Genomic DNA, 17,248 nt, shown 5'->3' with positions numbered 1-17,248 from the left:
CAATGTGACTTCACATATGGTAATCTTATATAGCCATGACTATTTTTGACTACAGCATTCCTTATTTTACATATGTAATATGGTTGTTTGCTTAGACCTGTCACATGTTTGGTTTGTACTCTATCACTTAATTAGGCGTTTATCAGGGTATTTGATATCTCTTATTGAGTCAGCTTATGTTATACTTGCTAGGTGTATGCTAGATCCTATTGTCACAGAGACAATTTGTATGAATAAGATTAGATTGGCTTGGTGGGTGTATGGATTACATTGGTATGAAGGATGTACATATTAAATGATTACTTGTGGAATGGTTTCTCTGGCTGTGTCATAGTTTCTCTTTTTACTCCAGTTCATAGTTGGGACTGTGTGGTAACTTATGGTTTCCATTAACAGGATGGAGGCTTATCATGGTCCCACAAACAAAATCGCATTATCTGACTATGAACTTTTTTGAACTCATCTGTCATCTTGATTTGATTTGAACGTGAACTAAGTGTAAGAGATTCCTTGGATTTACTTTTTTGTACGCCAGTCACAGGTATTCTACGTTGGTTCTTCCATTATGACTACAAGTTTTATGCTTTGACTTAGCTATATAATAGATAGCTGGTGTATTTTCTTACAGTGTGTATAGGATTTGATGATCTATATCATAAGATGGGCTCCGCCATAAGACCATTATTCTTGGTAGCTTCTGACTTAGTGGACTGGTAATTTTACTCACTTTTTATGTGTCAGTCCTTTGTGCATCGCTCCTCAGTATCTATAGTTCACCTTCTCTTTCTCTCGGCATGGGTTTACCACTGCTCCTTATTTGGATTTTCCTAGGTCTCTTTCTCATTTTCTTTATCTAGGTGTTCACCTTCCCTTGAAACATGATAGAGACATGGTTCTTCGTTCTTCTGCATGTGCATATATGGTGGAGGTATTTTTCTTTATTCTTCTCATCGGGTTCTAATCACGATTAGATGCCAGGTCCTTGATTAAACAATACAATAATATCTCGATCATTTGTCCATCTTTGTACTTTACAGCCTTGAAAAAGTCACAGTGGTGATGACACATGTGTTGGCTGTTTAAGAAGGAAGTGTCAACTAAGGACGTCTTAACACAAGTGGTGGTGGTGGTGTTGTTATTACAAATACTCAATAAAGAAGAACCTATCTTCCTTGAAGGACTTGCCTGTAACTTCTGAAATTCTGATCATATACAAGAATACTTAGTGGGAATAAGTTTGAGAGCTGTGGCTTGACTTTGGTATTTGATTATAGCTCAACACAGTGATCAAAACTGATGCTTATCCAATCCCTAGGGCAGGTGAGCTCATAAGTACACTGATATCTGCCAAGTAACTTAGCACTTTTGGTCTTACTGCTGGCTACTGGCAGATTAAGATGTCAGAAGATGCTAAATCCAAAAACTGCATTTTCTACCATAGAGGGCACTACGAGTTCACAGTAATGCCCTTTGGTTTGAAAAATGCACCTGCTACTTTTTAGAGGCTGGTGAACACAGTCCTCCAAAATCTGGAAGCCTACAGTGCATCATATCTAGATGATATAGCTGTCTCTAGCTCCACCTGTGATGATCACCTGGTCCATTTTCGCAATGTTTTGGAGGCTCTGCAAAAAGCAGGCCTCATTATCAATGCTTCAAAGTGCTAGATAGTATAGGGGAAAGTGGTTTTTGTGGTTTATATGGGACACAAAGTAGGTGGAGAACAGATTCAGCCACTACATGGGAAATTCCTACGACACAAACCCAGGTAAGAGCCTTCTTGGGTCTCACTGGGTAATACAGGAGGTTCATTGTAGCTCCCCTTAATGACGGACCTCACAGCCAGCCTAAAAGGTTATTATGGACAGCTAGCTGTCAGAAAGCATTTGAGGAACTCAAACAGGCTATGTGCTCTGCACCTGTTCTAAAAAGCCCTAACGACTCCAAGAAATTCATAATGCAAACTGATGCTTCAGAGGTAGGGGTTGGGGTAGTTCTCTTACAACCTAATTCAGAGGGCCAGGATCAACCTGTAGCTTTTATAAGCAGAAGGTGGACCCCCAGAAAAAGTGTTGGTCAGCCATAGAGAGGGAAGCCTTTGCTGTGGTGTGGGCCCTGAAGAACCTGAGACCATACTTATTTGGTACTCACTTCATTGTTCAGACAGACCACAAACCTTTCTTATGGGTAAAACAGCTAAAAGGAGAAACCCACAAATTGTGGAGGTGGTCCATTTCCCTACAGAGAATGGACTATACAGTGGAACATAGACCTGGGAGTAACCACCCCACTGCAGATGAACTCAGATATTTCCACTTAGACAATTAAGACTCATCTGGGCAAGGTTACCCTTCCTGTCCTTCGTGTGGGGGGGTTGTGTAAGACAGTACTCTCTTTCTTGGCATGGTTAACCCCTTTTCTTCCTGATGGCAGTGTGTTTGACTGTGTTCACTGGGATCATGCTAACCAGGACTCCTGTGATTATGCTCTCTCACCCAAAACTCTGTATCCATCCCATAATTGGCATACTGGTGCCCTCATATAAATCCCATGTATATGGTACCTAGGTACCCAAAGCATTGTGGTTTCAGGGGATCCCTCTGGGCTGCAGCATTTATGCTGCCACCCATGGGGAGCCCAAGGAAAGGGTTCTGCAGGCCTGCAATTGCAGTCTGTGTGAACCGGGTGCATGTGCCCACTTTCACTATAGGTCATTGCACCAGGTCACTATAGGTCACCCCTATGGGAGGCCCTCTCAGCCCAGAGGGCAGGGTACATGTACCTGTGTGTGGGGACACCCGGGCCCTAGCAGAGGTGCCCCCACAAACTCCAGACCCACTTTCCTGGACTTTGTGAGTGTGGGGATGCCATTTTACACGTGTGTTGGACATAGGCCACTGCCTATGTCCTGCTACAAAATGGTAACCCCGAACATAGGCATGTTTGGTATCAAACATGTTGGAATCATACCTCAATACATTTGCAAGTATTGGTTGTACGATTCCATGCACTCTATGGTCTCCTTAGAAGACCCCAGTATTGCTTCCACGGCCTTCTGAGATTTTCCAGGCAGCCCCAGCCGCTGCCCCCTCGCAGACAGGTTTCTGCCCTCCTGTTGCATGAGCAGCTCAAGCCCAGGTAGCAGAACAAAGGATTTCCTTTGGGAAAGGGGTGTTACATCCTCTCCCATTGGCAATAGGTGTTACATGGCTTGGGAGGAGTAGCCTCCACAAGCCACTGGTATTCTTTGAAGGGCACATTTGGTGCCCTTTGTGCATAAATCAGTCTACACATGTTTAGTGGTCCTCCAGTCCCCGCTCTGGCGTGAAACTGGACAATGGAAAGGGGAGTGACCACTCCCCTGTCCATCACCAGCCCAGGGGTGATGACCAGAGCTCCTCTGGAGGGTCCCTGGTTTCTGCCATCTTGAATCCAAGGTTGGCAGGGATCTTTAAGAGCATCTGAGTGGCCAGGCCAGGCAGGTGATGTCAGATAGGTGACCAATCCCCCTTTCAGGACTATCTAGGGTCTCTCCTTTGGGTCCGTCCTCAAATTCACCTTGGAAGATTCCAGCAGGATTCCTCTACATCTCTTACTTCGACTTCTGACCAAAGAAACTGCATCTGGACTCTCCAGGACCCGACAATCTGAAGCAAAGAACAAGACTTCACCTGCAACATTGTTTCTTCTGGCTCCTTACAGCTTTTGCAACATTTCCCCAGTTGTGCATCCTCTGAGGACAGCTGGTCTTCAGTCTGTACAAGAAAGAAGAAGGAATCTCCCTTGGAGTGAAGGAGTCACTCCCCTCCATCTGCCGGCACCAACAGCAATGCCGACCGGCTGCGTGGATCCCCTCTCCTGCTGAGCTGCATGGATCCTGTAACACAGGTGGTGGTCAGAAGTCGTCCAGACGGTTCTCTCTACTAGCTGTTCAGTTTTGGTGGAGGTAAGCCCTTGCCTTCCCAAGCAGGACAGTACCCCTGTGCACTGGGTCCTTTGCAGCTGCCAAGATTTGCTGGCACTTCTTCCAAGGGGTCTTCAGTCTTCGTGCAGCTCTAGCCCCTAGAACTCCTTCCTTCGACGCACAACTCCCTGAGTGGCTCTCCTGCGGCATGGGACTCCTTTTCTTACTGCTGCCTGGGCTCCTTTTGCACCTTCTGTGTCTCCGTCCTGTGGGACACCTGTGAGTGCTGCATGTGCTTCTGTCGGTTCTCTGCAATGCTGAGGGCTCCTTCTGATTCCCCCTCGTGGTTTGAGTCCTGGGCCTTGCTGGTCCCTGGCAACTCCACTTTCCGCAAACTCTGAGTTTTGCCTGTGCCAAGGATGGTTGGTGGAATCCAGACATGTAAACCCGACTGCAATCTTCCTTTTTGTTTTGTTACCATACTAAAGTACCTTTATTTTTGTAACACTAAGGGGGTGATTCTGATTCTGGCGGGCGGCGGAGGCCGCCCGCCAGAATTCCGCCCCCATTATACCGCTCCGCGGTCAGAAGACCGCAGAGGGTATTATGAGTTTTTCCCTGGGCTGGCGGGCGGTCTCCAAAAGACCGCCCGCCAGCCCAGGGAAAAACTCCCTTCCCACGAGGATGCCGGCTCGTAATCGAGCCGGCGGAGTGGGAAGGTGCGACGGGTGCAGTGGCACCCGTCGCGTATTTCAGTGTCTGCAAGGCAGACACTGAAATACTTTGCGGGGCCCTCTTACGGGGGCCCCTGCCGTGCCCATACCATTGGCATGGGCACGGCAGGGGCCCCCAGGGGCCCCGCGACCCCCCCTACCGCCATCCTGTTCATGGCAGCTTTCCCGCCATGAACAGGATGGCGGTAGGGGGGGTCAGAATCCTCATGGCGGCGGAGCGCGCTCCGCCGCCATGAAGGATTCCCCGAGCAGCGGTAAGTCGGCGGGAGCCCGCCGACTTGCCGCTTCTGACCGCCGCTGAACCGCCGCGGTCAGAATGCTCGTGGGAGCACCGCCAGCCTGTTGGCGGTGCTCCCGTGGTCGGTGGCCCTGGCGGCCACCGGCCGCCAGGGTCAGAATGACCCCCTAAGTGTATTCTTTCATGTGTGTAAGTGCTGTGTGGCTACAGTGGTATTGCATGAGCTTTGCATGTCTCCTACATGAGCCTTGGCTGCTCATCCACAGCTATGTCCAGAGAGCCTGGTTTGTAGACACTGCCTACATTTCACTAATAGGGGATATCTAGACCTAGTATAAGGGAACAGGTAGGCATGTCAAGTTTGGTGCCTAAAGAATAGTAATTAAAACCCTCTTTAATGGGCAAGTTGGATTTTATCACAATGCTGCAAATGCGCATTTTAGGAAGTTGGCATTTTCCTGCCTTATTCCTTTAGTACCTATAGCCTGTTTCTAGTCACATGACTGGGTGTAGCTGACAGTTGGGCTTGGTATATTCCTCTTAGACAGTTATACACAATAAGTAGTTGAGGTATGCCTGGATGGGCCATCACTGGCAGTATGGAATTTGAAATGCCTCTGCAAGGGTAATGCATAACAGGACATGCTGCAATACCCACTGGCACCAATGTGTTAATATTAGCAATAAGTCTCTGAAAGCTGCATAACTTCTCATTCAGAAATCAGCTTTAAATAGATTGTGGAACTTCTGGGTCCTGAAAATACACACATTTCCATATTAAATCCGCATTTTTCAGTTTTGGTATACATACATTAATTCAATCAAACCTTGTAATTTAGTAGGCTGGGCTGCACACAGGAGAGCTACTCACAGGTAGCTGGAATGCTACCAGTAGCCCATGAGCTATTTGTTGGAGAACCCAACTCTAGAAGCTTCTCCCCCACTTCAAAGGCACAACTGGGTATACATTCTGGATCTCAGATACCACCACTTTGGTGCACATCTGGGTCTGTGGATCCTCTGCCAGGAAGGACTGCTGTGCTGCTACAAGCACTGACATGCCACTGGACAGCTACTCTGAATGGCTGACCTACAGTGCTGACCTGCTCCCTGCCATCCCTTTCCTTGAATGAAAAGGACTGGACCTGCATCTCTTGACCCCAGATCCCAGAGTGACTCCAAGGTCTATTTGGCTGGCCTCCTGACTAAAGCTCCATGGACAGAAGCCTACATCCACCTTGAACTCAACACTTGGACTGTGCCATCTGTCAGTCCTACTCTGTTAAGTGGTACCACCCTAGTCCTGGACCCTTAGAAGTGGACTTGAAGGTGCGCTGCTAGCCTATCTGCGGATTCAGCAGAAACAGTGCATCACCTCTGCTGAATGGTGCAATCTTGAGCAGAACTGACGCATTGCCTTTACTGCATGGATTTTCCCGGTGCAAGGACTTTGCACCACAGTGACTCATCTTCAACACATGCCCCACATGTCAAGCTTCTCATCAACAACAGCTTTGATGATGATGCAAGATTTCATCTTGCAAGCCCCACTGCTCCTTCAGAAACAGCTGGTGTGTAACAAATCCTTGACACCTAACTACGCATCATAAGCCCCCCTTCTTGATGGCTTCCTCGACAATGATGTAGGACCTTGCATTGTAGCCTCACAGGCCCTCGGAATCAATGCTGCGTGATGCATCTCTGACCCAGCCTTCATATCACCTTAGCTGTGCAATTCATTTTCTAAGCAGGACTCTGCAAGTTTATAACAAGGATTTAAGGCAGTCTTGTTCAGAGAGTCTAACTCAGTCCTGGTAGCCAGCCTGCACTGCATTAGCGTCAGCCTGAACTTGTGGCTTTGTCCCCGTCTAGCATGACCAGTTATCCACAGTTGGAGCTTTGTGCTTTTTGGTGTTATTCACTAAAATGTTTAATCTTGCATATCTCCGGTTCTACTGATTGGGTTTTTGTAGTTTTTGTCTCAATTTAGTTATTAAAAGTTGCTCTATTTTTCTAAATTGGAATAGAATTTTTCTTGTGTTGTGTTTTCACATTAATACTGTTTGAAGTGCTGCATAAATACTTTACACATTGCCTCTAAGTTAAGCCTGACTGCTCTGTATAAAACTAGCAGAAGGTTGATCACAGGTTAATCCGGGGTTTGCCTGTGACTTCACTCTTATAAGGATTGTAGTACCTGCTTGAGTATGGTTTGAGAATTATAAAAAAAAAAGTAAAAAAAGAAAAAAGGTGCCATACTTCTGAGGGTGACTGCACTGTACAACATTTGATAGCTGGTGCTTAAAATCAGTCCCCCAGCATTACTCGTATAGTAGACATGAACTGGATTTTATATTACGGAAAAGACGTGTTTTTCTCAGTTAGTATAACAGTAAAGGTAGTGAATATTTTAGTTACCCATCTGGCCGAAACGAACTTCAGTAAAGATCAGACAGAGGGAGGACGAGATAAGAAAACGTATAAACAACTTCATACCAAAGAAACATTGTAAAAAAAGCATTCACATAACAAAAACTCGGAAAAGGGAATACTTTGCAAAATGCTGAAAGGTTAATTTTATTAATCATATTGACTTTTCTGGACCAGAGGAAAAAGGCAGGGAAAAATATGCGTGTCTTTCCCACAAGAAAATATCTGTGACACACAGATGGACATGAAATCGCAAGTCACCCAAAAGTCTTATTTCTCCAGAAATAAATAAATAGCAAAGTGTGATGTCCTGTACCAAAATATATATCTATATATAATATATATATCTATGTATATATTTTATATAAATCATTCGAATCCCTAGGTAAGACATTCCATGACAGCCTTGTTTAATATATTAATAGAAAAAGAATCCTTCATATTACCCTTTTGCCAACATTGTTTCATTGTGTAAACAGTTTGACTAAACCTCCATATTGTGATGGCACTAACTCTAACACATACGGAGCATTTAATGGCAGCTTTTTGCTCACTGGCCTACTATATGTTCTACATACACACATACAGGGAAAGCTCATAAAGTCTCACAGGTTGGACAGTTTTGCGGTTTTTGACAGCTACCCACACTTAACATCCAGATTTTGGCCACTAGAAGCACCTAGGTGGCCGGTGAAGAACTCATATATATGTTTTTTAACATAAATATTCTTCAGGCTTCAGGCTTAGATACGTGGCCACTGATGCTACGGAACTGGTGTGGCTAAGAATGTCCAAAGAGCGGAGTCTCAGACACGTTGCACGGTTGCTGTGAAAGGCTTTTGCGAGAAGCCATCACACGTGAGTTTACCAACTAATTGTGATGAATATAGTTCTTATAAGTAATCTTGTCAAGTTTACAGTGTACACATCCTGAGTTTATAGTACAGCCTTGTCAGCTTTCAGACAGCAATTACTATGGATTCGTCTTTTCCAGGAAGTGGTGTGTAAGTGGACCGCAATCTAAATTTCACGTGGATTGGTATGCTGTTATTCTCTCCTTGGGTTTCCTCATTACTTTCGCGTTATTACAAACGCTAAGTGAAATACTTAATATCAAATCTAGAAAGGCGGACAACAAAATTTTTAGAAGAATCCTCACATAATGCACATTTATGGAAGTTCTTGTTCTGCAGGAGACAAAGTTTAACACTAAAGATGTTTATGAAAAACGAACAAAAGAGAAAGCTATATTTGCATCCACACAAGGTTTGGTCAGTATGGCCAGGATTTCAGCTGCGCATTATTTATTTGTCCTTTGTGTTTTGGTTTATGCTTTGAAATTAATTTTGAAATTGTTGTTCGTCTTGCTGTTGGTTCTGCAAAGGGTTGTGGTCCTCTTGTTGCTGCTGCTGCTGAGAGTCAGTGGTCTGGGAGTTCTGGCCACATTCCGTGCCTGTGCATCCACACTCGTCCACATAGAGGTAGGATTGAGTCTTGCTGGTTCCATCCAGACAGGTGAGGACCACCTGCCTTGTGCTGGTCTGAACCTCCTGGCAACAGCTGCACTTGTGCTTCATTGTGTTTGCCTCAGCAGAATACCTAACAAATATAAAGTCAGGAGGATCAAATGTTTTTAATTGAAACCGTCACTGAATGGTGGATGTTAACATATTGCCTTAGTGTACCACTCGTATCCCATCATGAATTAGTGATCATGAAGAGGAGATTTTAAGTGTATCATAATGAGAGCTGATTGTGCAGACAAATGCAGTTGATGAGTAATCATACTGAGAAATTAGATGCAAAAATAAGGACAAATGATCTGGCAGTGGGAAATCTACACAAGTTGATGCATCGCTTTTGGACAGTCGAGCTAATTTCTCACCGAACCGTTGGGTTAGTATTATAAATGAAATGTTGCACAAATTACCATGCAAGATCCTACATAGTATGAATTACGATGTCTCTGGGTTACCCCGATTCGGTTATGCTACGTTCTGTCTGTAATGTTTGGATGTTTTAAAAACCAATTACGAGTTTTTAAATGACATAACACCAATACAGACCATCTATAAAGATGTAAAAGTGCAATAGTGAATGATTTAAGGTGTGGTCGTCTGGGCAAGCTAAACATGAAAATGGAGGGCAAAAAAATCGTTTATTCTATAATTGTGAGTAGAAAATGAAACTCCTAACATCATATTGCAGAATTAGATACAGAGCCCAGTTTACTGTATATAGTCTCAAAACAAATTAGAACACTAGGTAATGAAAGATTAACTGAGCACTAGCAGCTGTATGTAATGTAATATGGACCAGGAATATCTGCTGCAGGTTTAGTTAATCGTTAACCTTGGACAAAAGAAAGAAATACAGTTTCTTCAGCTGTGACTGAATTTCAGTATTTTAGGGTGGTGGTTATTATTATGAAAATGACCTGTTGTAATGAAACAATTGTTATTTTTATGGGTGTGAAATCCAAAGTGTTTGTCTTTTGTATGTAAGACTATTGACTTACATAGTGTAATAGTTTTTAACTAGGTTGTCCAGGTTACCTCTAAACGTTTTTTTATTCAACAAAAATGAGAATCGTATTCATTGTGTGTGATGAGAAGGACAGCAGCCTCTCAGTTATACCATTGCCACACAAATGACCTAGGAAGAGCCCGTTATTACGTCCAACACAATGGCTCCCATAAATCAAGACATCAGTGTATAAAACCTGATATTTGCCAGTAAAACAAATTAAATATAACGTTGAACGGGATATACTCCGAACAATTTTATACTACATATTACAAAAAACGTGCACTTTTTAGGCAAAATTAAGTTATGATTTAAAACCTAAAAATCAATCAATTCACTTTTTTTTTTTATAGAGAAGCTTTCGAACTTAAAGTACACTAGAATTATTCAACCAGTTACTTAATATTTTGGCACCTTAAACATATCCCGTTGACCAAATAATGGCTCCAATCACCAAATAATTCCAGCAGCCATTGTACAATCGACTGCCTTGTTTTCTAGACAGACTAGCATTATAGCAATACAGTATATACCACCATCATTTAAAAATGTAGTTCCAGAAATGCTGACAAGCAAATACTAATTTAACACAAGTAATGTACCATAATCTACTTACATGGAGGATGTGTTGCAGGTTCCTTCGCAATATGTTAGCTCTACTGGTTCAATTGACTGGCAGCTACTCATTCTGAGAGTGGTTGAAGTCTTACGGAGTTTGCAGTTAGTTTCAACTTTGCAGAAAAAGAAAATAGTTTAGATATTTCTCTTAAAAAAAAGAAAATAAGGCAACTATTCACTGTCTTCCCTTTAAGCATTGTATGAGCTTACCTTCACAAATCTTGCAACAGCCATCAGGCGTCATTCTGATAGATCCCTATATTGCAAAAATACACAAGAGTGAATGTGTGGATGGTTGAGCCAAGGCACTTAAAATGGTCTCATTGTTTGTATGTCAGATTCCCTTATGACACTTTGGTAACCACCTCTTTCTTAAAGAAGAATAGCTTGATTGTGTTGTTGTGGTAATTGCAAGATATGCCCCCAAGAAATCTGTCAATGTGGACTGGATCTAAAGTTGTTTATTAAGTTGTGTGAGGTTGTACATTGCTAACTGAACTACAATACATGAACTAGCTGTTATGTTTCTTTGACAGTGACCTCAGCATGACCATTATTGGATCAACCTGACAGATTTAACGTTCTAACCCCAGGCCTAGAAATAGTGTCATGTCGATAGTGTGACATTTTAACATAATGTTTTTGTTGATCTGAGGGCTCCCAGTGTGGTTTTCACAGACCCTTTGCATCATTGTTTTGGATATGCTTTAAACATTATATATCTCTCTGTTACTGTCAAGCTGAATGAGAGCATTAGGTTTTTTCCTACACTGGGGTAAGGTATGGCTTAAGACGAACAGCATCAGAAGTTGTATGTTGAACAAATGATACTTATTCCTTTCATTGTAGGAATAGAACACTAAAAGGGAATTGTTCTCTATTTTTCTAATTATGCTCAGTGATGTATAGTGCAGGGTTTGGTCTTTAGCCTGTGACTGACTGTTATATGTCCATTTCACTTTGAATGTTAACTTCATGTGGTGAAAGGGGAATATCCCAAACATCATTAAGTAATGACTTTTGACAATAATCTAATATATAATAATAGGGCCAAAAATACAATTCTCTCTCAATGTCAATCATTCATGCATTCAAAATAATACATTCGTATTATGAATAACCTACAGGGACACATTTGGCTTCATTAAAGGCAGGGCATGATTTCATCTTTCTGATCAGGTCGTAGCGCCCGTTCCTGTCTTCACATTCATAGGAGGCACACTTATTATCTTCTGAAGTCCAGGACTCCCCAGGCTGAAAGTAGAATTACATAAAAACCTTTATGATGTAGTCAGCAAACCCCAAACCGTTTCTTTCCACCACCCAAAAGTACAGTAAGTTGTTGTGTGTATTCCTTCTCCTCCAGTCTACAAGGACATCACCTTCTTCAAAATACAGCGAGATCAAAACTGGTTTTGTGAACTACAAGGACACAGTAGAACAATCTCTTTGCATGGTGACATGGTGATATTACACATTGTAATAAAGCTATAAATGCTAGAGAGCAACAAACAAACAATGGCTGCCCTGAATGAATTATAAAAAACTGAAGGTTTCAAGATTTGGTCATGCACCAGGGAAAGGTTCAGTGTGGCCCCAAGCAGATGGAAAGTTAACTATGAAAAGTTGAAGAGAAATGGAAACACAGGGTTAGCTAGAACTTTAAGATCTAATTTTCCTTCCTCCATCGTCGTGCAGCGTTGTTCACACAGAGAACCCAAGACAGAAAGAACCGATCTGGCAGCAGCTTAACTAATTAAGCAGTGTGGTGGCCATATTGACTTGTGACATGAGTTTCGTAGACTCGAATTCTGATATGAGCCATGTACAAGTATACCTTAATTTACTAATCAGTATATCCTGGTGTAGACAGCTCTAACATAATCAGTTGTGGTCTGGTTCTTGTGTTATGCTGTAGTGCCTAAATATTTATTTTTGAGATAATGTGTGTATGAGTGATAGAGGTGATGTCATTAGAGATGGGTGAAAGAATGAACCAGTCTTAAATAAAGAAACCAATGTCATGGCACGTTCACATTTCCTGACTCCAGATTTCTGTATTGCGTCCATATGGCGTCAAGCAATGATTGTAAAAACTTTAAGGTTTGGGGATACCTTGATGACTTTTGTCATGTTGTCCTTTGTCGTCATTGTACAAGCCACCTGGACGCAGGTACCACAGCAATCACCATCTGCCTTCACATATTGATAGGCCTGTGAAGTACAAAAGAGAGTTCATATCAGATTTTTTTTCGGGGGGGGGGGGTTCTCTCCAGGCAGTGGCTTCTAGTAATGAAAATGTGTTTTCAGAAACAGTTATCACGAATATAAATAACCTACCTCTGAGCAGTCTGCTTTAGAGCCGATTGTGCATGCTCTCTTTGTGGTGACAGGGACGAACTGACCATCTACTATCACGCACTCATAATAAACGCAGACATCCCCAGGAGGGTACCATATGTCGCCAGGCTGAGAGAAAGAAAGAAACATGTTGAATTAATTCTCTTTACGCAGAAAATCGCCCAGTATTTCCAGGTCACTCTAGGATGTGTTTGAGCCAAAAAAAGCATAGTTTTCTTCAAGCACTGCTTCAAAACTCTGAAGATGCATGGTCATTTTCCTGACTAATAGTATTTAAAGCAGTGGCATCGAAAATGTGAATTAGAAGCTTAAAATAAACAAAGAAAATACTGAAAAATCCATTGTTCTGAGACCCTCTGATGTTGGACCAGCCAAACTAGTGAATGTTGAGGTCAAAGTGGATTGAGGAAGGACATTTGATTTCAGAGTGTAAAGAAACTGGGCTACAGATGAAGTCGTCTATGTCATAGCGAGACACCTACAATGGTATATTTATTATACTGACTTTGATCCGTGTGCATTTGCCAAATTAGCCTTATCCCATCTTGGCTTTCACACTGGAGTCGCGATAGTTGTGTTTCTTCTTGACAGGTAATTGATAAACACTGCCTGTCGTAACCCAATGCGATGAACTCAAATTAACCTATGTGCTAAGCTGGTTGCCAATGCTATAGTCATTGAATCGCACCTGCATATAATTTTGAGATCTTTGTTCAAGATTACTTTGCAGCACAGTTGAGAACGTGCTTGCCAATTCACTTCACTCATTCTGGCTTGTGTAGTTATACCTATATTGATGTTGTGTTTGTGTCATTTTAATTTTACCTTTGTGTCAGGCTATGAAGCCTGTATGAGAGTGTCATATTATTTACTGTCAATCAGTGGAGGCTGTCCCCAGGGATTATAAATGGAACTAGGAAAGTAAGAGGTTGAGATACCTGGAGAACTTTAGTGGAATTGTTGACTTTCATTGTACATGCCACCTGGAGACATGTGCCGCAGCACTGGCCGGCCTCCTTCTTGTACAAGTATCCCTGCAGGTTTGGAATAAAGAGGTGAGTCAACCATGGTGTAGTGCAATCAAGTGAAACCCAAAAGAATTTGAGGAACATGAAAAGGCACTTACGGCAGGACAGTCACTTGAGGAAAATACTGTGCATGTTGTGGTAGTGGAGTTTAGCATAAACTGGTCGTTGGATACGGTACATTCGTAGACTGTGCAGTTGTTGTCTTCAAGGGTGAATGGAACTCCAGGCTATAGGACATAACACGTAAGAGAAAGAATCACTGAAGAAGCCCTTTAATTCAATAGATATGAATATTATGGCATAGGCTGAGGACTCAGGGGGGCTGGTGATCTCATATGATCCCCGGCTGCCAAATAACTCAGGGCCTGATAGACGGGTTACTCTATCACAGATGTGATGGATATCCAGTCCGCTTTATTACAAATCTCTATAGGCTATTATGGGGTCATAATACGGTGGATGGGATATCCGTCTCATTTGTGATGGAGTAAACCCTTCTGCCAAAGTCCAAATCAGGCCCTTAGTGCCCACCAAATGAATTCTGTCCACAACTTCAAGTTATCAGGCTGATGGACTGACAAGAAATGGATTAAGGGTCCAATTTATGTTTTTGAATAAGAATTTGGAATTCTGCCACTCCTTTAACAAAGTAAGAAAACATTGGGGCATCTCAAGCAGTATAAGAGAGGGAGATACCTGAAGGACTTTTTCTGTGTTGTCAGGCATCTTCATGATACATGCCACTTGGACACAAGAGCCGCAGCACTTCCCTTCTGCCATCTTGTACACAAAGCCCTGCAGAAGGTAAAAAAAAAACAATAATGGATTAAGTTGGACACAGCATAACAAACATTTCATGTCACTGCCAAAAGGATACAGTTTTGCAAAGACTATCAAAAAGGGAGCTCACCAATGGGCAGTCTTCGTTGCAAACAATGGGTGTGCAAACTGGAAGGTTCAACAGTGAAATTGCATTTTTCTCCGCACCACACGTGCACTCCTCACATGAGTCTGATGATTGTGGGATCGAATGCCCTGGCTGGGAAGGAGAATGAAAAAAGAGTTGAGACTGTGCAAAGAATCTTTACCGTCCGCCCTTGTTATTGAAACGAAATATTTTGTAACGCAATCTGAGCTTATCTTGTTACAGGCTGACCCAAGAGAAGGGCAAATCTTGAAATGTTCTCTACTTTGGACCGGAAGTTAAAGCAACGTGACAAAAGTGAGTTGTAGTTTATTCAGTATAAAACGGAGAAAGCTGGATTAAAAAAAGTCAGACTCGACTGATGAAGCAAAAACAAGGTCTGTGGCCAATAATATGTGCAAAAAATTATTTTCACGTGCGAGACGGAACCTAATTATTGAACGCTTTCTCAAACTTCATTAGCATTAGAAGGCAGCATGTCAGCCTTAGGCAATATTATGAAGTGCTATTATCAAGATGCGTCTTCAACGTCTACTGACATGTCTCTGAGCAGTCGAGCAAAGGTTGAAATGATTTTGAAATGGACAATGTGTTGGTACAGGGGGTGCTATTCTATTTAAGGCCCTTCACTTAATTCGTGAGGCTGTTACGAAAGGAATAAGGACACTCTGCCTTTCTTACCTGGTATATGACACCATCGTATACGCACACATTCATGGGCTCTGTGGAGAGAGAACATTTGATTAGGATTCTTTCTTTCGAGTGGCTTGTGGCACATTTGGTTTATAATTGCTGCCCTATCATTTATGCCAATGAGGTTTCATGATATAATAAAAACTTATAGAAATATATGTCTTTATAAAAAAGTAAGTTATGAACCAAGGGTGCTAACAGGTAGTTGCACATCTCAGACACTTCTAGGCTCTCACGCTATAGGCTGTACAGGATTGATCTGGAAGCACAGTCTAAACAGCATTATACTTACTGCAGAAGAAAGTGGCACAGCAGTCTCCCTCTCCCATGACTGAAGAGACCTCGAACCCTAGTGGGCATTTCTTAACCGGTGTAGAGCAGTAGCTGACATTGCACCCTGAATGTCAAAAGGAAAAATAAAAGCGAATTAGTGTGATGATAGAAAATGTCATCAGCACTCAAAGAGGCGTAAAGCAGACCTTTGAACAAACATCTCAGAGTGCCCATCATGTGTTACGGAAAAAGTCAAGTGTCTTAAGCTATCTATTAACTAAACATTCAAGAGGACTCCGAATTTTCGGTGAGAAGAAAGTCTAGGTTGGCAGAGCTGTCCCAGTGCTTAGTATGGCCAAAGATGGAGAGGGGCCCTGCAGGGGTCTGTGTGCAGTAAAACCGATTTCCCAGATCTCTGGGCTGCAGTGACTGCTTTGAGTAAGATCCTTAAGCAGCCCGATTTTCTCCACTCTAACCCTACAGCTTGTGCAAATGTTGGTGCTGCCCTACCATAAGAAAGACATAGACAGTAGCCCTGAAACATGTACTGTTGAAGCATGGCTATGCTTATACAGTAGAGCTACAAGACAAAGTAGTGAAGGCAGTATTTCAAAATTCCATATAAAGGAATATTATCTGACATAAATATTGTATCCTAAATATTGTTTTAAAAATATTGTCACGTTGGTTGTAAAATGTTAACATTAGTGCCAGTGGGTGTTATTTTTTAGAATGATATTTAGGACACAATGTTTTTCTCAGCTGATACCATAACTATTACATTTTGGAACTACACCATAATGAATGACGGAATGTTATTAACATTGAGGCTGTGCTAGTGCAAAGACCTTGTGAATGACGTGGATTAAAACATATCATTAGTGGAATGGGATTCAGGAATCGTGCAGCTCAGGGTTGAATCTCTGCTACACTACAGACAAGAAAGATGAGAAGACTTACGGCATTCAGACACCAGGCAGCATGGCTGGTCTGCTTTCATCACCTGGACAGGCACAAATCCTTCTTTCTCACATGTGACTTTGACCGGCTCGGGACACTTGATCGGTTCACACTTGACAGTCAGAGTGTACTTGTCGCAGACACAATTCTGGCAGTTGCTCTGCCAGTTTGCTCCAGGCTGGAACATGAAAGATATTTATATTTTGTAGAAGGCTTCACAATTTCCTGTACCTCAGCTGCACTTTTATTGATGTGTTTCACTAATTTACTCTGCCGCAGTATTTCTTAATTAGTTAATGATCCACCCTTGCTAATTGCTGCAAACTGTGGGGAGTTGTTTAGCATGGTGATATGCTTCCCATTATCTGATGCATGTGCAAAGTTATAAATTCATTTAGTTTCTGCAATAAGATACACCACAGGGCAGCTACTACATATAACCACAGAGTTTAAGGTCAGTTTTATCTCCGTACTCGAATCTCTTATTTTAAAATCTAGAATTGGCAAATATTTCAGATGTTTAGTAATATTTACATTATATCAATGAAGTCCTCCAAT

At 42.3% G+C, this 17,248-nt stretch overlaps 1 protein-coding gene across 1 annotated transcript in view; it reads right to left on the bottom strand.

Annotated features, from left to right (window-relative positions):
• Window positions 1-7,425: 7,425 nt before the first annotated feature.
• LOC138284405 (mucin-5AC-like) overlaps window positions 7,426-17,248 on the bottom strand; it is an 88,454-nt gene continuing 78,631 nt past the window's right edge. Inside the window, exons 42-54 of the mRNA XM_069223142.1 lie at window positions 16,691-16,868; window positions 15,750-15,854; window positions 15,446-15,486; window positions 14,750-14,878; window positions 14,536-14,634; window positions 13,938-14,066; window positions 13,750-13,845; window positions 12,791-12,919; window positions 12,566-12,664; window positions 11,576-11,704; window positions 10,661-10,706; window positions 10,449-10,563; window positions 7,426-8,905 (exon numbers count right to left, since the gene is read on the bottom strand). Of these exons, the coding sequence (XP_069079243.1) occupies window positions 8,647-8,905; window positions 10,449-10,563; window positions 10,661-10,706; window positions 11,576-11,704; window positions 12,566-12,664; window positions 12,791-12,919; window positions 13,750-13,845; window positions 13,938-14,066; window positions 14,536-14,634; window positions 14,750-14,878; window positions 15,446-15,486; window positions 15,750-15,854; window positions 16,691-16,868 (1,554 nt within the window). The 3' untranslated portion in view covers window positions 7,426-8,646. The remainder of the gene's footprint in view (window positions 8,906-10,448; window positions 10,564-10,660; window positions 10,707-11,575; window positions 11,705-12,565; window positions 12,665-12,790; window positions 12,920-13,749; window positions 13,846-13,937; window positions 14,067-14,535; window positions 14,635-14,749; window positions 14,879-15,445; window positions 15,487-15,749; window positions 15,855-16,690; window positions 16,869-17,248) is intronic.

Source organism: Pleurodeles waltl, chromosome 3_1 (assembly GCF_031143425.1).
Source record: "Pleurodeles waltl isolate 20211129_DDA chromosome 3_1, aPleWal1.hap1.20221129, whole genome shotgun sequence".
NCBI lineage: Eukaryota > Metazoa > Chordata > Amphibia > Caudata > Salamandridae > Pleurodeles > Pleurodeles waltl.
This window is presented reverse-complemented; position numbering and strand designations above follow the sequence as displayed.